A 21,429-nucleotide genomic window follows, 5' to 3' on the forward strand; every position below is an offset into this window, starting at 1 on the left:
GCTGTTGAAACAAGGGTCACATTGCGGCTCTTTTCTGGAAAGGGAGCCAGAGACTAGAGACTTAAAGAGACAAAATGACAATGCAAAATTGAGAGTTAGGTGATATTTTGTCCTGTTTAATCATTAAGTTAATTTTTTGAGTAGCTCCATTAAATTATCAAAAAGCCATTGATAAAAACATTTGAAATAAAACCATCAATAGGAATGTGCTGAAAAAATAAGCATGTGGATGATCAAAGTATAAAAATAGCTTTAATCGATGAGCGATGAAAATTTTAAAAACCTCTCTGATATTATCATTTGCACATTCCATTCAAAGTGGCGAGGAAGGCTTTGTATTGTGTCCTGTGCTCTTCTTTGACGAATCGCGTAAAACCTAAAACCATTGAAAGTGAAAGTTGAATTTGTAAAAGTTTTACAGTTATGTTACCTTCATAGAGTTCAACCCTCAAATTCTTGTCTCTTAACATAGGTTCTAGTGACTCTATCAATGCCTTGAAATTGCTGTCAATATTGTAATTCTTCACCATCCTGATATAGCTCCTGTACTCATCAGCACTTAATGCGTACTTTATCTGAAATTTTGAAGTCTCGAATAAGTATGGATAGATCAATGATAATAACTAAAACCTACCTTCATTAAGTAGTCTTTTGATGCTTCTCGTTTAACCATGGCACTTGAAGTAGGTTCCGGCTGAGAAGAAGTCATTTTACTTGTCGAAGGTTGAATAGGATCAATTAATTTTCTTTTCAAACCACTTGAAGAACTCAAACTTGAACTGGAGCTGTTTCTCGTGAATTTTGGCATGTAAAAATCCACCTAATTGGTTACCCAAATGAAGCAATCAGCAATTACAAGAGACAGAAGACAAACCTCAACATTTTCGTGGAAGTTAATGACGCTCTCAACCTTAGTGTCTTGCATGGCGTTGAAGAGGCCTTTGCTTACAGTAGCTTTTCTCTCCTTCTTCGGTGCCAATGGAGAAATGGCTACTGGAGAGTCCAGTGAGGAGTTGAAGATGTCGTTGTTGATTTGGCTTGTGCTTAAGCTGGGCGGAGGAGGGCCACCCAAACTCTTGGCCACCTTTCTCGAAGTGGCCTGACTGAATCCGACAGCTGTTCTTGAAGTGAGGTCCAGATCCTTACTCTCAATATTGCCAGCACGGTTGGCTGGTTGTCTTGACAGGTTTCGCGTGTCTGATGCTGGAAACTAAATTCAAAGTTTATTAACAAACCAAACAATATCTACTTCAATTTGAAGTATTTGAATAGATTTCAGGTTATTTTCTCACCATAGTTCTAGTCTTCTTGAAGAAATCAATCACAGCCTTATAGCTACTGCCAAACTGAGTGTACGTTTGAATGTGAGGCTGCAGCCAGGTGGAAAGCTGTTGCTTAAACCCTGCGTTGCCAAACCTTGTATCACAGAGCAGAATAGCACCAAAGTCACTTTTGTGCCTGATGACTCTACCAATGGCTTGGTTGACAGCCCTTGATGCTTCAAGTTGGTACCACATCTGACCAGAAATGCCCTGTAATGATATAATGCCATTAATAGAATCGAGTAATAGCCATCTTGGAAAGAATTACTGTTTTATCCCGGTTTTTAACTGTGTCCAGATACTGCTGCTTAAGGACAACACGAGGATCCTTGAAGGGTGGGTAAGGCAAACCTGTGATTATCACTGCACGTCCATTGTTGTCAGAAAAGTCTAATCCCTCGGAAACCTTTCATCATGTAAAAATAAGTTAAGTCGATTTTAATATGGGTAAAACTTCACCTTTCCTCTACAGACAGCCAAGAAACAAGCGCCTTTGCCATCAGGACCATGAATTTTTTCATAATACTCAGCCATGTTGCTCGCAAATGCATCTCGGATTTGTGATTCAACAAATATGGACTTAAATTCCAGAGATATCAATGTATAATACGAATATCACAAAGTTATTTGTACCTTGTTCTCTACAATTTTTGACCAAATTCCGAGACCCTGCCATTCATCTTGACACTTCTTCATCAGCGGGTAGGAGGGAAAGAAGACGAGCAGCCCACCAGGAATAACTCTGCTGAAATTTAGGATTGTTCTTCCAAGGGCCGAAATGTACTTAGGGTCATTTCTAGTGTTGTAGGAAGAATTGAGGGAGGTCCCATCTGGACCAGATGACACAACACCCACAAACACTTGGTCACCAGTGACCACATGACCGTTTTCAAGGGTCACTGGGATGTTGATGCCCAGTTCCTGCACAAGTGGGGGAATCGGGCTGAGCGTTCCGGACGTCAAAATAATGCTCCTTACACCTTGCTGCCACAACATCTTCATCCTAGAAATTTCAGCGGTTGGAAATATTACACTAGACTCACAAATGACATAGCTACCCAAAGGAAGGACTGAAACACCAGTAGTTAAGAACTCGACCCTTCTTAAACTTGTCACTCTTTGTGTCCAACCAAGTTTTCTTTGTTGACTTGGCTTCCTCAAAAGTTACATATAGCTGAAAAAATAATAAGTTTAATTTATTAGCACCAAATAGCACCTAAGTATAACGCATTGTTAAAAATTAAGAAAACGAATGCTTAAATCATTAAAAAATAGTTGGTTACTGGCAAGGAACAAAAAAATTCTGGTTGGCAAAATAACCAAAAAAAAAAACTTCTTAAAAAATCAAAGAGATACTTTATGATTAGTAAATTATTCATTCCAATTATGGGCAGTCATCTGATCTTCCATTTATGAGTCGCAAGAGAGACAAACGCACCTTATAATACGACTGGTTAGGGTCATCTCTGTCTCCCCTGTTAGTAAACACAACAGAGAGCAGCTCTGAAAACTTCTGCAGGCCGGCGCCCATCCTCTGCACTGGCGAGACGGAACTCGTGGACAAATACTGAACCAGTTTGTCAACCACAGGCCGCAAATGGTCCAAGCTGTTGCTAGAGATGTCCACCTTGCCCAGAATTTCAAAGATTTTCTGGCCAGGGTAGGTGGTGCCCTCGCCAGACACTTCAATCTCGTCAATTTCACTCTCCAGCCGTAAAAACATGGTCTTCAGCAGCACTAGGTCGTCCTGGTTGAAGTCCCTAACAGAGGCAGAAGTCTCCACACCAAAGCCATTCGACTCCATATGGTTCACGAGATCTTTCATCACCTTCGTAATCTTAATTTTGAGGTTTGAATGAGTTTGTACTTTAGAATTATTAATTGATCACCTCTGAGATGCAAAGCGCAACGTCAGTACTTCTAAACTGCAGAGAACCAGCCTCTTCGCAGATTTTTTCAACGTTATGAGCCTCATCTAAAATAATCACGCTATTCTGGAAAAGTAAAGGTTAGCATTATCTAAACAGGCAATCTATAATTATTAAAAAGATTACATCTAGTTGAATGTTTTGAGCCTTTCTAGCTAGAGGGTCGAGCAAGTAGTTGTAAGGCATGAAAACAACGTCAGCATTGTCCTTCAGTTCCCTTGCCATGTAGTAAGGACAGCACTTGTGAGTAGTGCCCTTCCGCACCAGATCCTCAATGTCCACAATTCCAGTAGTCTCAGTGATGATGGGGCCATTCTTCATTTCCTCGAAGCGGTTGTGAAAGACGCAAGAATGCGCCGTCACAAACTTTTGACACATGTGAATCTTGTTCATGTTGTTGCTTTCCTTCAATACTTCAGAGTGAATGCACAGCTGATCTCTTGAACCAATAATGGTGCTCTTGAAACCTTTGGCATAATTGGTCCTTCGCAGCTCATTTAGCGCTTGGGATAGTTGGGTATGTGTCCGAGAGGCGTAAATGATTTTAGGATAATCTGAGAAAAATTAGAGCATTATTTAAACACAGAGTAGATAAAAATCAATCAAACAAAAAATGATGCCAAAATTTAAATGGGAATTTGATAAAAATGATTGATCTCTTTAATGTTTCAATTGGCAGTCAAAGAGCAGGATGAAAGGAACAATTTGAAGAAATTCAATAAGAAACTCACTTATGCCCATGAGCTCCTGAGGTACTGCTGACTTTGAGGAGAATCCAAGGCTTTGCATGACATTCGTGACCGAATTAGGTCCGCCAGCTGCGCTTCTCTGTGCAGCTTGCGCCTGCATTTGACTTTTCTTGAGTCTGAGCCAGCCAAGGGAAGCGCACAGCAGACTAAGAGTTTTACCCGTGCCTGTCGGCGACTCCAACACCCCATTGACTCCCTGAAAAACGTGCATGTACATACATAGACAAAATTATAATAAAATAAGGTTGAAAATCATAAAAGATACAATTCGATTATTTATGTTTTGTGCTGTGTACCTTGTGCAGACATTCGATGACCTTTTCCATGTAAACCTTTTGGACATCGTAAGGATCGAAGGGAAAATCCACAACCACTCCATTGATTTCGATTTCAGGCATGGCAAAATTTCCAAGATGTTACATACCAGAATAACGAATTCATCAGAGAAAATGACGTTGTCAGGCCGAACGAGTCAGCGTGGGACACAAGTGAATTTTTAAGAGAGTAAAATCAGACTTGAGAACAATTTCTAATTGATCAGTTAGCCACGAAGCAGCGGCAAAAAGTTGCAAAAAACCAAACGCGCTCACTCTGTTGCTGAGTGTTGAAATCGAGCTCGAGACGAGAAACGAGATTGGATTAAGCCAGCTGATGCGCGGGAGCACCTGCGGAACACTGCCATTGGTCAGTAAGGAGGCTTGTCAAACGAATCATCAGAACAGAGGACAGAAATAATAATGCCATAGCGCGCGAAACATGTGAGCTAGACTGCTAGAAGCGGTATGCTGTATTAATTTGCTTAATTTGTTTATTATGAGCAGATTATGAGATTATACTATAATAAGCAATTTAGTTTCTTAATATATACAATCGTAAATTCGCTATGTAGCTAAAAATTTCGGTACTTTTTATAATTTTATTGTCAATTTTGTCTATTTTAAAAATATGTTGTATTAAATTTTATCTTTTTATTTAATTAAATTTGAAAATAATGTAAAATCGCAAATTAATAATAATTATTACTATTCGCATAAAAATTAGAAATTTTGACAGGTAAAAGTTATGAATTTAAAAAAATAAAAATTGTTATCGGGTTTTAGCACAGTGCGCGCTCTTCCCGGTCCTCAAGCAGGGATTAAAATAATAAAAGTTTCAAATTTGGAAAAGCCACAATAAGACTTGATTTGACCCAATAATAGTTTGAATCCATGTGTCGCATTTAGTCGAGAAACACGCAGGTGGCAGTTTATGATATATTATACAAGTCATGATAACTGATAACATATAATTTTGCGGGCAGATTTCTGCACCTCAGGCCACATTCGTAATTGAAATCATCAGAAAATGAATTAAAATTCGCTCAATCTCAATTTTTTTATCGCATGAATAGGATTTTAGCATCCTAAAGTCAAAAAATACTCTTTGAATCACGTGGATTAACATTATTTTTGTCACACTGTGCGCTTGCCTTAGAAATAAATATACAATGCAAGAGAAACCTTTATTTCTTTTAGCTATGTTTCAATTTTCATTGGTTGAATAATTGGCAAAGTGGTATGGTGCAACTTTACTAACATCAAAGTTTCATGTAACAAGAAATGTGTAGATCCTAATGCACCCCAAAAGCAAGTCATGAGCTGTCAGTGAGATGACATAAAATTTAAATATTATTTTATTATCTAATTAATTGCATTTTTATTGCTTCCTTTTGAGAGTGGAGAGCAAGAGTGAAGCTCTGGCATAATTTTCAGCCTCCAATACAGCTTTGGTGACTAGCTTTTTGTCTTCTAACTCTTCTCCAGACTTAACCTTCATCATCCACACGCTTTTGTTCTCCTTGCCTTTAGGTGGAGAACCCACAGCTTGAAATACATTCAATACAGGTTGCATCCAGGTTTCTGCGTTAAAGCCCTCCGACAACATGATCTGTTGAAGTGCTATCAATGTACTCCACAATTAACACCAAAAATTAAAACTCACATCTGGGACATAACTTCTTCCTCTGATGCAGCCATCTCCATCCCTTGAGATAAACAGAGATGGCTTCTCTGCAGAACACATTTGCTGGGCCCTGAGTAGGCTCAGAGGCTCTGGACTGTCGCTGTAAAAGGCAGAAACTACAAACATCATGTCCGAATGCTGCAAAAGCTCTTTCACTTGTTTCTCCAGAATATCCCTGCTGATGTTTTTGTTGTCCTGAGTGACCTGATAGTAAGTTTAAATAAATGTACACGACAAAATTTAATTCAACACAAAACCTTTTTATCAATTTTCTTAAGCCAGCTCTCCAATCGCCTCTTTACCACCAATGGGATTTGATCGTGCTCAAAGAATTTTGCTCTCATCCTTTTGATTTCCTTGCTTGCTTTGAAACTGTCATACTCTGGACTGTCCAAGTAGCTCTGCAGACTAAGAACCTCCTGCTCAGCCTCTTTGCCAGCCTGCAGGATGGTGAGAGCAAGATTTCCTGCAGTCGCCCTCACTGAGCGAACTCCAGTCCCAAAAGACTTGGTAGACAGAATGCAAAATTTCAAAAGGTCTGATGTGTTGTTGCAGTGAGTGCCGCAGCAGGGTTCAGAGGAAACCTGCTCCTCCTTTCCCATGGTGATAAGGGACACAATGTCAGGGTAATGTTCACCAGGGCGCTTGACAGCATTCTCAGGTAAATCCTGCAAACTCATGACGCGCCTTTTGATAGGAAGAGCGAGCTCAATTTGCTCATTGACAAATTCCTCTATGGTTTCCACGTGTTCGTCTTTTAGAGAGAAGGGCGTGGTGAAGTCAAAGGTCAGGTAGCTCTGGGTTACGTGGCATGACCTTTGATATGTGTTTGGGATCAGCTTGCGAAGGGCCGAATAGAGCAAGTGAGTGGCCGAGTGGTGCTGCATGCACAACAGTCTATGTTTGCAGTCCAGACTCAGTTTGCTTGGGTCGCCTTGGCGTAATACACCCTCCAGCACTTTCACTTTGTGCAGAACGTATTTTCCTGGATAAATGAACCTGTTTAGTTGGCATTCCAAACTAAATAAACAATAACATTTTAACCCTCGCCATGCAGTCTAGAATTTAGAGACAGTTTATGAACATCTCAAATGTTTTTCAATGCAAAAACGAGCAGTGAACTGATATCCCTATTTTTTCTTGTCTGTTGAACACTTTTTATGAAGCTGTCTTCTTTTAATTTTTTTTAAATACGAAATGCTAAATAATTCAACTTAAAAGCTACTTAAATACCATGCTTTTGAACGTCCACAATGTCAGCGGTGCCTTTTGCAGAGCACAGTCTGCCCACATCTGAAACCTGGCCTCCAGCTTCATGGTAGAAGTGTGTGTGGTCAGTCACAACGTCGCACTCACTACCAGCCTTGACTGAGTTCACCAAAGTCTTATTCTGAATGAGGGCCAACATTTTGCAGTCCATGTGCTCAGGGAAAATATAGTGACCATTTTTGTATTCCCAGTAATACTTAGAATCATCTCCAGTTGGTGGAACGCTATTTTCGCTCAGCAGCTTCTCCTCAGCACCTGCTCTTCTTTTTTTTTAAGAACATTTGAATCATTCCAAATTTAAAAGATTTACCAACTGTTGCTCTGGAACCCTTTTTCTGATTGTCTACGTTCGCTTGGTAACCCTCAAGGTCCACAGGAATATTGAAGCACTTAGCTAGACCTTCAATCAGCTCTTTGTCAACACCAAGGGAAGTGTGCAAATGAAAAGCAAGTTCTGCAGAGATTTCCTTGCAATCCTAAAAAAGGAACATGTAAATTTTAATAACAGGGAATCAAATGGAATGTACCTTGACTTGAAGGACTGCCTGCTCAAGGCCTGGATGATCATCTGGCAGGGCCTCTAGGACTGGAAATTGCTCAACTAGGGCTTCCCACTTAGATTTTGCCTGCGACTGCATTTTCAAATAAAGTAAATACTCTTGATCCAGAGTTTCTACAGTACGATTGAGATTTGCCCTAAGCTCAGGGTAAGTCTCACCTGAAAACTTTACATTTAAAAATCTGACCTTTAAATATCAAAAGATTATTAATTACCCAATATTTCTGTCACTTTCAGCACAAGATGAGGCAGAATTTCATTCCCATTCATTTGGAAAACGTTGATGGAGAGTGCAAAACACTTGCGGACAAGTTTCCTCAGCTTGTAACTAAATAGTAGTTTATAGCAGTTGAATTTCAAATTATCCCAAGAACTACTTTTGATCAGGAAAAATGCCGTCCGCCATAGCAATGCTTATTGCTCTTGAGTGATCAGCCAATATTCTGTAAGCTGTGTCCAGGATCGCCTCCTCGCCAAAAGAACTGCTATATTTATCCTTGCCAGAAACCTACAAATGGATAGTTAAATTATTTGCGCACCGCGAACCTGCGATGTATTACCTTTTGAGTAATTTCAAATAGAGGTTGGAACAAGTCAGTATCATAATTGCAGTCTACCTTCTGCAAAACCCTTGATAGCCTCTCAAGCCCCATTCCAGTGTCAACATGCTTTTTAGGGAGCAGATACAACAGTCCATCCTCTTTCCTTTCGTATTCTACAAAGACAAGGTTCCAGAGTTCCATAAGTTTTCCTCCTTTGTTGTAATATATTTCAGTGCATGGTCCGCAGGGCCCTACTGGACCCATTTCCCAGAAGTTCTCACTCATTCCATTGGGAATAATTTGGCGGCTTTTCAAACTGTGAAACGCGATGAATCAATTACACTGAATGGTTATTTGTAAGTTACTAGACAAATTTTTACCCAATGGATCTCCAAATATCCGCACAATCTTGATCAGCTTTTAAATTTGACCTCTGATCTCCTCCAAAATAGGTGACCACAAGTTTCTCTTTATCCAGATTGTAAGGTCCCGTCAAAAGATCCCATGCCATTTTACATGCATCTTCCTGGAATGAAAATGAAAACTCTTCATTTCTTTAGAATTGAGAATATTTACTTTAAAATAATCGGCAAATGACCAGTTGCCAAGCATTTCGAAGAAGGTGTGATGAGTACCATCCCTTCCAACAGCATCCAGGTCGTTGTGTTTTCCACCAACCCTGATACACTTTTGGCTATTGACAACCCTAGGTGCTGCCGGTTCCTCAGTTCCCAGCAAAACAGATTTAAACTGTAACACGAAAAAACAAAAAATAGATATATTGAGTAAACATTTTGTGGCGTACTTTTAATAAATTCGAGGCTATGATCTGAACTTAACAATAGCATTTCTTAAAAATCATAACAGTAAATTTATTGACCTGATTCATCCCAGCGTTAACAAAGGACAGGGAAGGATCTGCTCGCGGCAATACAGAACTTGACTTTATGAATTGGTGGTCATGTTTGTTTACAAAATGCTCAACAAATGTTTTCCTGACGTTGAATGAACTGTATTTTCTAGTAGATGAAAAACTCCCACGGAGAACATAAGGGAACTTCATTTTTGTAAAAAGAAATCTTCAAAGTGCAAATAGCTTTTCTTCTAAAAATATAAGAGGTGGAAAGAGAACTCGAAAGAAACTAAAACAAAAACAGCAGGTTGTGCATGTCCATAATATTATAAACGTGTGAGCATTGAGCAATTACATTTACATTGTGTTCTCTGCGCTGTCTTTACGCGGTGAGCGGCTCGCGATTGGTAGGCTGGGCTGATCATCTGGTCGGTCCTATTTTGACAGTCATACCAACGTGATCATATTTTTTGGCGATTTTTCTAACAATTCAAAAGATTTCTTTGTATAAAATTTTCAAATACAATAAGATATTTTTTGTCAACTTGGGATTGAATTTTAAAGATGCAGAAATATTCAGCAAAAGTAAAAAAAGATGGGCGTTTAAAATGTTTTGGATTTTCTTTAATTTGACTAGAGGTTGAGGTCTCTACTCTCTCGTTTTTCCTCCAGTTGCAGGTCTGTGGCCTGTGCGCCAGGTGACTGATGTAAGCAAAATAATAGCACCGCATTGGCATCGCACGATTTACCTTTTCCCTGTTAGTTCGATTATTTTGCTAATTTTGCTTTTACTGAAATTCATAAGATGGTGAATAAACCAAGTATACAAATTTTGCCACTACTCGGCAGACATTTATGGCGACGTTATTGTGCACTTGATGCCAAAAAATCAATGCAAACAGCTGAGAGCGTAAGCCGGCATCCGACATTAACTCTAAACAACAGGAAGAAAAAGGTATACAATGGTCTAGTTGTATAAATTGTGATTTTCAATCTGATTCTCCAGGTTGCACTGCTGGTTGGCTACAATGGACAAGGCTACAACAGTTTTCAAATAAAACCTGGCAACAGATCAATTGAAGACCAACTATTGATGGCCCTGCAAACAGGTGGCTTGGCTTCTGAGGAAGAGTGCCAAAATTCAGAATCCATTTTCTTACACTGTGGTGCTAAAACTGGGAAGGATATTTCAGCAGTGAAGCAAACTGTTTCACTATTACTGAGTGAGAAATTGAGCCGTGAAAATTCGTTTAGCTGATTAAATTAATTAATTTAATGCCTGCAGGCATAGACAAAAACGTAAAAGAACGATTGAATTCTCATCTTCCACCTGAGATTCGAGTCTTAGGAATTCGTCCGTTGGCAGCAGAGATCGATTCTGCCCTCATAAGGGACCCCGATTTTTGCACCTATGGCTACATATTGCCAACATTTGCTTTGAGTCCATTTGGACTAGAGAGCAAGTCGTTCAGAGCGTCACCACAACTTATCGACAGGTTCAGAGAGATCCTTGGATTGTTTGAAGGCACCAAAAATCTGCACAATTTTCTCCTTAGAAGGTACAACCATATTCCCTTCCTTTATGAGCAGATGATAATTTCTTTTGTGCAGCAAATTTGAAAATCCAGACAGCGAAAGAAGCATTTCAAAATTTGAGTGTCTCGAGCCCTTCGAGTTTGGGAACCAGCAATATGTAGAGTGCCAAGTGACCTCAAAGATCTTCAAAAAAGATCAAATTAGATTGATGGTAAATAATTTTTAAGCTATTGTTGAGTGCAGAGAACAAGTATTTGGCATTTGTAGGTTGCATTTGCTTTTGCAATAGCTAAAGGCATAGTGAAGCAAAATTTAGTGGAGAAAGCGTTCACCCAAACCAAGTTAGATATTCTTAAGGCGCCAGAGGGTGGTTTGTTTTTACAAGAGGTAATCTTTTTCTTAAAAGAGAGTTCAACTAAACAGCATAGCTACTCGTTTCAGTTGCACTACCATAGCTACAATGAGAAATTCTGTAAGGATGGAGCGCTAGAAAAGCTGTGCTGGGAGCAGGAGGAAGAGAGTATTCAGAGTTTTAAAAATGATCATATAATTCCAAACATTGTCACCAGAGTTAAAGATATATCGTAATAATCACAGTACTTATTAGTATTTGAAGATTAATAAATTTTTTCCAGCTTCATGAAATGGATAAAGGACTTGCCGATGCACACCTTTTTTAAGAAATGAGTATTCTGCATTGAAAAGTTACTTCTGGGCAACCTGAACGTCAAGAACAATTTTGCTTTTGTTCCTAAAACTAAAAAAATAAAAATACTTTTAATGTTAATTATGCAAGTGATATTACTTGTCCTAACCCAATACCTTAAGCAAAGTGGAACAATTGTTCCATTAGAAAATTAAAATGCTTAAAGCATATGAACTTATCTTCATTCAAAAGCACTCAGATAATATCAAGCCGTATGTGATTAATAAATATATGATTGTGAATAATGCGAACAAATTAACATTCCAAACAAGCTTAATAATACACTTATTACATGTTCTTTAATGGTTAAAAGACAGCGGAAGGTAAGAACGTGTTTCCTGTTGAGTCAACATTCCCATAATATAATGTATGCATGTATTTTGGGGCCTGGTGCTTTACTGCTTATGCTGCACATGTGGCTCTCCCCTCGCCGCGCAAAATAATGCGTTGAGCCTAGCCTTGGCAACAGAGGGGACTCCAGTTCCAGTGAGCGAGAAGCGCAGCCACCGAAGCAAGAAGTGCGCGGAGCAAGGTGGCCACTTAGTTGGTTTTGGTGATGGCTTGGTGCAAGAGCATTGCCATTAATCTGTGAGATTCGTAGGCACCACTTCGTCAGAGTTCATCAGTGCGCAGCAACAAAGTAAGAAATAAGAGTAAATCACGAGACGCTTTTATATTACTAAAATTCGACTGAATTTTAACTTAAATTTGTATTATTTCAACAGTACGTATTAGACATAAATTCATTAATATTACATATATTTAATTATTGGATTGTTATTGCGGATATGATGCAATGGACGCAAAGATATGCCAACGTGCAAACGGGAAATATTTTTTAAGAAAATTCCACACGGACGAATTTTGGGTTTTGAATCTATTGAATATTTTGCACCGCAATAAAGCTAAATTTTGAACGATAAATGGCGATGCTTGCTAATAAAACAAAAATTTTCACTGTACTGATATGATGTTAATTTTACATATATCTATTGCTATCACACTCAATTATCTTACGTACAACCTCTAATTAGGAGATATTTTTTTATCGTCTTTGTTTCTTAGTTTTGAACAAATAAACTTTCTAATTTAATTATTGTAAAATATATTCCATCAATATTAATCTTACGTGGAGTGTCTGATTTTAACTTACACGTTTGTTTCTTCAACGCGATGAATTATGTAGTATAGTCACACTCATGTCCCTTTTAGAAGAAACACGGTACAAATATACTAAATATAGACTATTATTTTTCTCTTTTGCTTTGAATACACTCGCGCTCGCTCTGGGCTGATTCAACATGTAGCTAAACTCCTTTTTCTATTTTTCACGCGGAGCTGGCGAAAGCAAATAAATTACATGGCCACGTTCATCAAAGACTTTTTAACCTTTTAATGTATCCGTCCATTATAATTAGTCTTGTGTTTAAGTGGTAAACAGAATGTTTAAACAAATTTTAACAATTTCTAATTCTCGTCGGAAGAACAAATAATTGTGCCCCGAAACGAACAAGATAATTTCATAAGCACTCCGACCGCTAAAACGGAATATGTGCGAGGATTTTTAAGTTTTTTTTTTAACGAAACCAAATTTAATGTCAGATCATGTTTTTGTTAAATTGCCCACGAAAGTTTTTTGCAGCGCGCAGCGGAGGCCTCGCATAGATCGTGGAGTCAATATCAGTTTTATTTTCCTGTTTTAGTGTTTTACTGTCGTATATTAAAATTAAATTAAGCGCTATTCAAACTAAATGGCGGCGACGCGCATGGAATTTGATTAAAAATGTGATCAAAATAACACTCAGATGGAGCTGGAGCAGCTTACTGGTAAATCCACGCTCGGAATAGAAGCGTTGCTCCAGCGCGGTGATGCTGCCGAGTTCGCTAACATTTTAGCGACTAGATCTACATCCATAAGTCCAGAGGAAGTTTTGCGAGATATTTGCATCGCAGACAACATCGAGGTAAGCATTTTAATTTAGAATTTTAGAATCAAGTAAAGTGGTGGTTATTTAAAAAATTTCCATCCATGAATTGAGTTTTTTATTTTAATTTAAATACATATTTTTTCTAGAAAGAATATAAGAAATATTTTAAAAGTAAATATATTGCACACTGAACATGAAGCAAAAGCGGGATAGAAAGCTAAAATTATCAATGAGTAATATTATTTTTGCCTTAATTATGTTGCAGGAAAAAACGAAATGCGATTTCGCGCGTGAGGTCCTTAACAGGTATGACGCCCATGGGAATGAGGAACCTTACCCAATATTTATAGCAGCGGAAACAGGGCAACATCAGTTGCTAGAAACACTCGTAACCCACAGAAAGCACCCTGCAGTTCTGACTGTTCTAACTAACCACGGTGAAACAGTGATTTTATCCGTGGTGCGCAGGGTCGTAAAAAGAAAAAACTATCATGCTGACGAGTGTTCGCAAGATGAGGAAACGTCTGCACTGAAAAGTATTAAGATGCTGGTGGCTAATAAATGCGACATCCACGCCAGGGACGATGTGTCACCTGGTTTTACAGCAATTCACCTGGCAGCCAAGAACGGACTCTGGAAGTTGGTTAAGTTCTTCTTAAGTGAGAAGGTCAACATTGATATAGTGATAGGAAAAGAGTCCACAAGAGAGCTTATTGTGAAACACGATTGCACCCTAATCGGTAATAATTATGAAGGAAGCGAGGAAACGGGAGAAGATCCGCGAAAGAACCTGATTAACACTCTGAGGAACCGAAAGTTTACTGTCAGGACAAAAGAAAATTCCTTTCAAGAATGGATGGAAAACAATCCCGAGCACGATTCTTTGGTGCTGAAACCCTACAAGGGAGGACAGACATTGCTGGAGGAGGCTGTTGATAAAGGTCTCCTTGAGATGGCTCGCGTGCTTATTGAAAAAGGAGCCGATCCTAATCCAGCCCTATTCTCCGCGCTACAAGCTGGTGAGAAGTTTTTTGATTTACTTACGAAATCAGAGATCCCACTGAATTTGTCAAAGAAAACAAAAGGTGAGGCAAATCAGACCGTTCTGCACAGGGCAGTGCTGTCTGAGCATCCTAGCGTCAACGTAGTCGACTACATACTAAAAGAAAGTGCTAAACACAACTACTTCTCAGAGTTGATCAACGCGAGAGACTACAAGAGCTGGACGGCCCTCCATTATGCTGCGAACAGGCACTTGAACGAAATAGTTACGATCCTGCTTGGCCACAACGCAAACTTATTCACTAAAGATTTCTTCGAACAACCTGCATTCTTTTACCTGCGACCTGAGGTGATTGAGGAACACCTAAACAGGCAAATTCAGCTTACTGCGTCGCAGACAGAGGACAACTGTGGCATCATATTTGACTTTACTTGCCTAAATATTCCTCGAGAAAAATGCACGACGAGAAAGAATCGATCACGTTATAAAGAGGGCAATGACGTGTATTTGGCAGTTGAAGAGGAGGAGGAAGATAAGGACAAGATCTTCCACCGCGAAATGGAACCTTTGAAAATGCTAGCAGACTCACCAATCCACAAGCAATTACTGCTGCACCCACTCATTAGGGCATTCCTCCTACTGAAATGGCAACGCCTCTTTTGGTTCTACTGGCTGAATTTCAGTGTCTACCTAGCTTTTACCGCCTTTTTCTTCCTCTTTGTCTTCAGCATCGACTTCAAAACGATTGACGTGGGCAACACCACTGAGCACAATAGCAGCAACGTTCTGCCACGAAGCGAATTCCTCCACGAGTACCAGAAGACTGTCCGGGTTGCCCTATTCGCACTAACTATTATACTAGGCCTGAGAGAAATATGGCAATTCACAAATTTTAAGGCAAAGTATATTTTCAAAGTGGAAAACTGGCTAGAAGTGGTGGTCATTTCTTTAACGATCTGGCTGATATTTTCACCGCAGAATAAAGCGCTTGCTTCAATACTCTCGCTTACAATCACCCTGGAAATGGTATTGCTCATGAGTCGTCACCCACGACTAGCAACCTACGTGCACATGTTCCTTCAGGTGGCCCAGAACTTTGTTAAGTTCCTGCTCTGGTACATGTGTTTGATCATTGCCTTCGGTTTCGCTTTCTACATCATCTTCCCCTACTGTCACGAAGGAGGAGACTGTAAAAACTTCTTCAACACAATTCCTACTTCCATCTTTAAAACAGTCGTCATGATATCCGGCGAATACGAATCAGGGGACATCGAATTTGAGCATGTATCAATCGCAAGCCACCTGATTTTCATTGCTTTTCTATTTTTCATATCTATGGTCATGGTTAACCTGCTGAATGGTTTAGCTGTTAGTGACACGCAGCAAATAAAAAGCAACGCAGAACTAATTTTCTGCAAGTCTCAGGTCAAGTTTTTCTCAGATATCGAGTCTACCATTTTGTCAAATTCTGCGGAAGGTTGTTGCCAGTCGTCATTTAGACCGTGGGCACAGTGGATGAGCAGTAAAATCGTGCTGCTTAACAATTTACTTGGAAAAGATAACAAAATAACCGTGTATTTGTACAAGAATAATGAGGTGGTTCCTGACGTGAGAATATCTTGTGATTGCTGCCTTTGTTTCGACTGGAAGAGGCTGCCGTTTGGTATACGCAAATTGTGCAGCCCTTATAACAAAATTGTATTTGACGCTCTCCAAATTGTGAATAGAAATGACGAGAGCAGTCAGATGGATCAATTACTTGCGCGAATGAAGAGATTGGAGGATATCATAGAAAATAAATTATTTGCAGCGCATAAAAATGAGTTTTAGAAGTAGGAATGATTTTGACTCTAATATCTTTTATATGAGACATTAAAAAAGTTTATCTTCGAGCGCATAGCGAGCTTTTTGTCCATGTTAAGCTCGCAATATCATGTGTCATATATATATATATATATATATATATATATATATATATATATATATATATGGTTTATTGTAATTTTGTTTCTAAGCTTTTATTGTAGAGCCAAAAATTTTATAGTGTGTGGGTAACATTTAAATTATTGTAAAGATGTATGAAAATATAATGGACAAAATAAAGCATATTTTTTAACAAACTGCTGAATCATTTCAGTTTTTGGCAAGAAATTTTGGATATATCAACAACTGCAACATATTTGATAATATGAAATACGCCGAGTTCCATTTTAAAGGAAATTTTGACAGTTATTTTCTCACATCAAATGATAGAATAGAGAACGCCAATTTGGATTCATTTGATCAGACAACAGGTCAATATTTAAAGGAAATCGGAGCAGCACTTTTATAACTTGTGTATACTTTTCGAGTATGTTTATCCCGTCTTTCTGTTTAGCTTCGCATTACACGAGCAAGACTAAAAAAATTTCACACAGGCGCATCTTCAAAAGAGAAGCATGGGAACTAGAGTAGTGAACACCAGACAATGTAGCTGGCGCCTATGGAACCAATTTGGCACTTCCATTTGCACGCGAGGTCGCATTGTTGCAGGGTGGTGCTGCCACCTGCGGCAGGCTGCACTATAAGTGAAGTCCATCCTGTCATCTTTGCACATTTAAATTGGCAGAATTTTCGGAAAATCCCTCAAAAAATCGAGACGGAGTCAAAGACAAAAAACCAAAACCCACTCTCGGCGCAACTTGAGACGGATATACCCCTTATCGACACAACTTGCTTGTGGTAACCCACTATTTGTCTTTTGCTGCAATCGATAAATAAGGAAGGTTGCGTGTAGCATAAATGTTTAACATTTTAGCGCAGACGCGTTGCCCACAACACACGCACATGATTTTGACTCGAAGGTGTAGACTTTTCCCATGCTTCGTCAGTCTGTTAGATAGAGCTGAACGCAACACGTACTATAGATAGAGACGTCGTGGAACGCCTATCATGTCTAGCGTAAAGGAATTGCAAGCAAGTAGGCAACAGATGTACAAGGAACTGGAACCGAGGCTCAAGGAGTGGAGGGACAGTCAGAACACAAAACTGGGCAACTTTCACAACGGTGCCCTGGTGCCTGCTTTCATTTTGTTCGTCCGCCAACACTGCGGTGCTGGGACCGCCGTAGTGCTTAATTTGTTATGGCAAGGTGTACAAGCACAGACGCAAAAGGAAGATACCGCTCAGATTCGTCAGGACATTCAGAACCACCTGGCATCTGGCAGCGACAACACTTTGCACTTAAGTGAAGAAGATTTTGACAGTGAAGATGTGGATTTCAGTAAAATATTTGACGAAGAATGCGTAAAAACGTTAACCTCTCCAAGTCGAAATCCCTGTCTAGACGCGTTCCGGTGCGAGGTCGAGGAGTACATGAAAATTCACGTCAAGTACCGGCCACCAAGGCAAGTTGCTCAACAAAAACACTTGGCTTTCTAGAAAAATGCAGTATTTTGCTTGAATTGGGGAATATTTTTAACAATGATTTAACAGTTGATTGCATTTTGTTACAGAGAGCGCAAAAAGATAGAATGCAGTTTGTTTTGAGCACTCAAGATACTCAATGACGAATGCAAAGTGAGTATTTATTCGACTATCAATTTAATTTTTTACGCATTATGTTTGTTTATATAAAGTTTAGCCACTCGTGTCTCATGTTATTAGCTTGGCGGTGTTATTTCAGACATGGGACTTCGTGAGCTCTTAGCCTACGGAGCATGATAGAAGTTCAAGAATTTTTTTAAATAATCTATTTTATATTTGCAGTATAAAAGACTTGATCCACTAGTCCTTTACTGTTAAAATATCTAATTTTATGAAAAGTGAAATTTTTAAATGGTGCCAGCTTTTGAATGACCTCATCCCTGCAAATTTTATCAAAATAAATTTGAAAAACACTTGAACTTACTCGTAAGGAACTCTGATCAACACAAACTTTTACAAGTATAAGAATTTATACTTATTTTAGTATAACATTCTTTACGGAGCTTTAAAAAGAAAGTGCGAAAATGATTGGGAATTTATTATATGTCAACATCATGGCTAGGGAGTCATTTTCAGATTTTAACCCCTATAATCAACACTTGACCTTGGTGAAGACAGACGCACACTGCACTTCTCCAATGTGAAGCCTGCATAATTATCTCTGGCGCGACACTCACCAACGACACCAACACATAACTCGATGTCAACTGTGGTTTCCGATTATTTTCGCGCTTGCTGGAATTGTTCCGTATATTAAGTTATTTTTTAAGATCGTGATCATACCTATAGGTTCTATTTATGGGTTGCGTTATTTAAACTACATTCCCAAGTAAAATAAGTGAGTGTATGTATATAAATTTTATTTTGAAAATATTGATTGATTAAGTAAATGAAGATGAGCGCTGGGAAATTTGTTTCTTATATAGAACTGAAGCAGCAACTCCACGTTGAGTAATAAAATTGATCTGCTCACCCAGCCCTAAATGCATGAAATGTTGAGTATCCAAAGATGTTACTTTAAAGTACTTAACATGGCCACAAATCTATAATAATTTTAATAAGCTTGATGAGACTTGACATCTAACTTGAAAATTTTTAGATTATATATACTTTCATTTTAAGGCATATTTTCCTAATAAAGTTTTTTTTTCTTAATTCAAACTCAAACTAAATCACTTGAGATATTTTAAGCATATATATAGTTATTGTTTAAATTACATTTCACCTCTGATTTTTATTTAACTTGCCTGGAACAAGGATTGAAAATGTGATTTGTATTTTGTTTCAGAACTCCCACTTCAACGCGCGCGTGGTTATGGCTTTTATCTACTCTTAAATAATACTAAGACAGTGCCTCAAGTCACACTCGACCACAAATTATGAATGAGGCCGTAGCTTATGTTTTGACAGCTGTGAAATGATAGCCAAAATCAGCTGGGTTTATGTTCCTTTTGCTCTCAACATTCCTGTGCGAGCGAACAATTTGGAATTCATATTATTATCATTATTTTCATCTCATTTTAATAAATAAAATTGTTACATTGATAGAAAAACTAGCGACTTTAATTTAGAATGCTAAAAAATATGATTGTTAATATTAATATGAAAATAAATTCATGACGGGTTTTAAGCATAAGTCAAATGGCACTAATAATAACTTAAATATGCAAAAATCATAAAATGTTAAAAAAACCTTGAAGTCACTTTGACAAACAATTGTCATGTTTTGATAATTATTTGGCTTTTCCGAGTGGGAATTTAGATACATTTTATTATTATTTGGTGCGAAATAAGACACATACATAAATATTAAGTAGTGCTAATTTATAAATTATTGCGTACGTATGATATATTTGTGTTGTTATGTTTATTTGAAAGTTATTTTGCGGAATTTCGCAAGGATTAAAAATGTAGACAAAACCCATATTATTTTATACAATTCTCATAAAAGAGCATGGTCACCATGTAAAAATAATAAAGACCCTTTTCAGCATTCCAGCAGTCCACGATTTTCCTTGTACTGTCGACGGCATGAATTTGGCCCAAACACCACGGCACCCAACCCAGTGCCTTACTCACTGGACACGTGATCAATGAAAACATCATCATACCAAAATATCCACACCGTGGATCGAGCCGCGAACCGGCCGGCTAGCCATGATCAAAAAATAGGCCCAACACCAAGAGCTAAAAAATATTCGTCAAGGTCTGCAGTGAGTGAGCGTGGAAGAGGAAGAGAGCCGCGCCAACAGATAAAGAAATAATGCACAAAATGAAAATTGCGTGTGGGAAGAGGCTTGAGAGAGGAGCTTTTGGTTTTCAGTTTCTATGCGTGCAACGAGTGGATTCCTGAACGGTGAACGCAAATTTATCCTTGATAACAACTGGGCTCCACAACAACAGACGAAAACCTTGTCCCAAATAAATATAATGATGTAGAGCAGAGAGGGCGTTATATTGTGTGTGTAATTTTGGTAATTTATATATACATCAATTTAATTATATTTTAAGAATAATAAAAGTATAAATAATAAATATTTTCATTCCGTCTTTTCCGATTGTATCTATTATGAAAATATGATTTTCGTTTAAAATTCAACACAATCATTGTAACCATCATAAAACCATGATGATAGTAAAGCACACACGCAAATCTTTTAAAATTATGGATGAACATGTAGCATTTAATCAAGAAAATGGAGTTATATGTATATTATATGCAAAAAATGATACATTATAATAATAATAATATAAGCAGGAAATTCGTTTTGGTTTACGTACCTATAATATGAGACCGATGACCGATGAAGAGCAGGAGCAAAAATTGCAGAATCAAACATTCTCAGAACTGAATTGATAAGATATCATTACTGCGGTTAAATTGAAAATAAACTCATGTTACAAAACTATAATTATGGACATACTGAGAGCAGGACAATAAGATTGAAATAAAAGCGATAAATCCGGATAGGATGCGATTTCAAGAAAGGCATAAATATATAATTATTGTTAATCAATGCGAGCTAATATTTAGCAGCGATGCAGCTTGAGTTTTCATATTTGAATTTGATTCTTTGATTGGCTGACTCATGGCATCAGGTAGTTGCACATTCAAATTTAAAACAACTTGAATACAAGAAGTTTAGTAGTGTAGTGTTTTAGTACGTATAATATATAATATATGTAACAACAATAGCTATGTCACGAATAATGACTCGAATCAATAAAGCTTATTTAAATCTGCGTCTTCGGCGTTTGTTTTGATACGATGAGATGCGGTCTTGGTAAGGTCTTGGTCTGGTCTATGATGAGGTGACGACAGTCATGACGTGTGATAATAATGCCATGACAAGTCATGGTACCATCTTTATTTTTTGAGTTTCCGTTCTCTTGAATCCTCTTATTTCTGGAGTTAAGTAAGATCAGCTGAAGCCTGAAGCTGTGGAACACTGGAAGCAACAAGCGGGACGAAACCCTTAAGGAGCCAAGTTCCACGAAGATCTATGATTTCACATCTAGAATATTTTGACTGCACCGTTTTACTTAATTTTCACTAACTTTATTATAA

The 21,429-nt window shown here is 38.2% G+C and overlaps 4 protein-coding genes across 6 annotated transcripts; 2 read left to right on the top strand and 2 right to left on the bottom strand.

The window, feature by feature from the left end:
• Positions 1-88: 88 nt before the first annotated feature.
• On the bottom strand, positions 89-4,696 carry Rtel1 (Regulator of telomere elongation helicase 1). Its single transcript, XM_065491258.1, has 14 exons — positions 4,296-4,696; positions 3,982-4,195; positions 3,377-3,804; positions 3,212-3,316; positions 2,761-3,159; positions 2,381-2,496; positions 1,956-2,325; positions 1,782-1,901; positions 1,591-1,728; positions 1,293-1,532; positions 875-1,210; positions 635-820; positions 431-575; positions 89-376 (listed from the first exon to the last, which is right to left on the bottom strand). The coding sequence occupies exons 1-14, from the start codon at positions 4,395-4,397 to the stop codon at positions 297-299; spliced, it is 2,979 nt and encodes a 992-aa protein (XP_065347330.1). The 5' UTR covers positions 4,398-4,696; the 3' UTR covers positions 89-296.
• A 772-nt stretch (positions 4,697-5,468) lies between these two features.
• AlaRS-m (alanine--tRNA ligase, mitochondrial) lies at positions 5,469-21,007 on the bottom strand. Of its 2 annotated transcripts, none has more exons than XM_065491260.1 (12): positions 20,643-21,007; positions 8,947-9,120; positions 8,751-8,896; positions 8,389-8,686; positions 8,206-8,336; positions 8,044-8,156; positions 7,797-7,987; positions 7,580-7,745; positions 7,234-7,524; positions 6,258-6,985; positions 5,980-6,204; positions 5,469-5,925 (listed from the first exon to the last, which is right to left on the bottom strand). In XM_065491260.1, exons 2-12 carry the CDS (start codon positions 8,980-8,982, stop codon positions 5,695-5,697), a joined length of 2,556 nt encoding a protein of 851 aa, XP_065347332.1. In that variant the 5' UTR covers positions 8,983-9,120; positions 20,643-21,007; the 3' UTR covers positions 5,469-5,694. The 2 variants fall into 2 exon arrangements, with proteins under 2 accessions (XP_065347332.1, XP_065347331.1); XM_065491259.1 differs by lacking the exon at positions 20,643-21,007 and adding an exon at positions 9,251-9,578.
• On the top strand, positions 9,919-11,547 carry LOC135944383 (pseudouridylate synthase 1 homolog). The gene is made up of 7 exons (XM_065491264.1): positions 9,919-10,178; positions 10,230-10,446; positions 10,509-10,782; positions 10,835-10,970; positions 11,027-11,146; positions 11,201-11,343; positions 11,395-11,547. The coding sequence occupies exons 1-7, from the start codon at positions 10,029-10,031 to the stop codon at positions 11,444-11,446; spliced, it is 1,092 nt and encodes a 363-aa protein (XP_065347336.1). The 5' UTR covers positions 9,919-10,028; the 3' UTR covers positions 11,447-11,547.
• LOC135944380 (transient receptor potential channel pyrexia-like) lies at positions 11,843-20,649 on the top strand. Of its 2 annotated transcripts, none has more exons than XM_065491262.1 (4): positions 11,843-12,105; positions 13,271-13,429; positions 13,659-17,954; positions 19,853-20,649. In XM_065491262.1, exons 2-3 carry the CDS (start codon positions 13,271-13,273, stop codon positions 16,224-16,226), a joined length of 2,727 nt encoding a protein of 908 aa, XP_065347334.1. In that variant the 5' UTR covers positions 11,843-12,105; the 3' UTR covers positions 16,227-17,954; positions 19,853-20,649. The 2 variants fall into 2 exon arrangements, with proteins under 2 accessions (XP_065347334.1, XP_065347333.1); XM_065491261.1 differs by lacking the exon at positions 19,853-20,649 and adding an exon at positions 19,150-19,414.
• Positions 21,008-21,429: the final 422 nt, after the last annotated feature.

This window comes from Cloeon dipterum, chromosome 4 (genome assembly GCF_949628265.1).
Source record: "Cloeon dipterum chromosome 4, ieCloDipt1.1, whole genome shotgun sequence".
Classification (NCBI taxonomy): Eukaryota; Metazoa; Arthropoda; class Insecta; order Ephemeroptera; family Baetidae; genus Cloeon; species Cloeon dipterum.

Bases quoted from the DNA above. Each gene is read 5' to 3' on its own strand.
- AlaRS-m (XM_065491259.1), bottom strand. From the start codon at position 9,433: ATGAAGTTCCCTTATGTTCTCCGTGGGAGTTTTTCATCTACTAGAAAA. The intron at 8,157-8,205 runs GTAGTTCTTGGG...ACTACTATTTAG, and splicing joins GGCATTTTTCCTGATCAAAA to TTACAAGCTGAGGAAACTTG. The intron at 7,988-8,043 runs GTAATTAATAAT...TAAAGTTTTCAG, and splicing joins GAAAGTGACAGAAATATTGG to GTGAGACTTACCCTGAGCTT.
- LOC135944383 (XM_065491264.1), top strand. From the start codon at position 10,029: ATGGTGAATAAACCAAGTATACAAATTTTGCCACTACTCGGCAGACAT. The intron at 10,179-10,229 runs GTATACAATGGT...CTGATTCTCCAG, and splicing joins TAAACAACAGGAAGAAAAAG to GTTGCACTGCTGGTTGGCTA. The intron at 11,147-11,200 runs GTAATCTTTTTC...TACTCGTTTCAG, and splicing joins GTGGTTTGTTTTTACAAGAG to TTGCACTACCATAGCTACAA.
- Rtel1 (XM_065491258.1), bottom strand. From the start codon at position 4,397: ATGCCTGAAATCGAAATCAATGGAGTGGTTGTGGATTTTCCCTTCGAT. The intron at 3,805-3,981 runs GTGAGTTTCTTA...AATTTTTCTCAG, and splicing joins TCAGGAGCTCATGGGCATAA to ATTATCCTAAAATCATTTAC. The intron at 1,533-1,590 runs GTAATTCTTTCC...ATATCATTACAG, and splicing joins TTAAAAACCGGGATAAAACA to GGCATTTCTGGTCAGATGTG.
- LOC135944380 (XM_065491262.1), top strand. From the start codon at position 13,271: ATGGAGCTGGAGCAGCTTACTGGTAAATCCACGCTCGGAATAGAAGCG. The intron at 13,430-13,658 runs GTAAGCATTTTA...ATTATGTTGCAG, and splicing joins GCATCGCAGACAACATCGAG to GAAAAAACGAAATGCGATTT.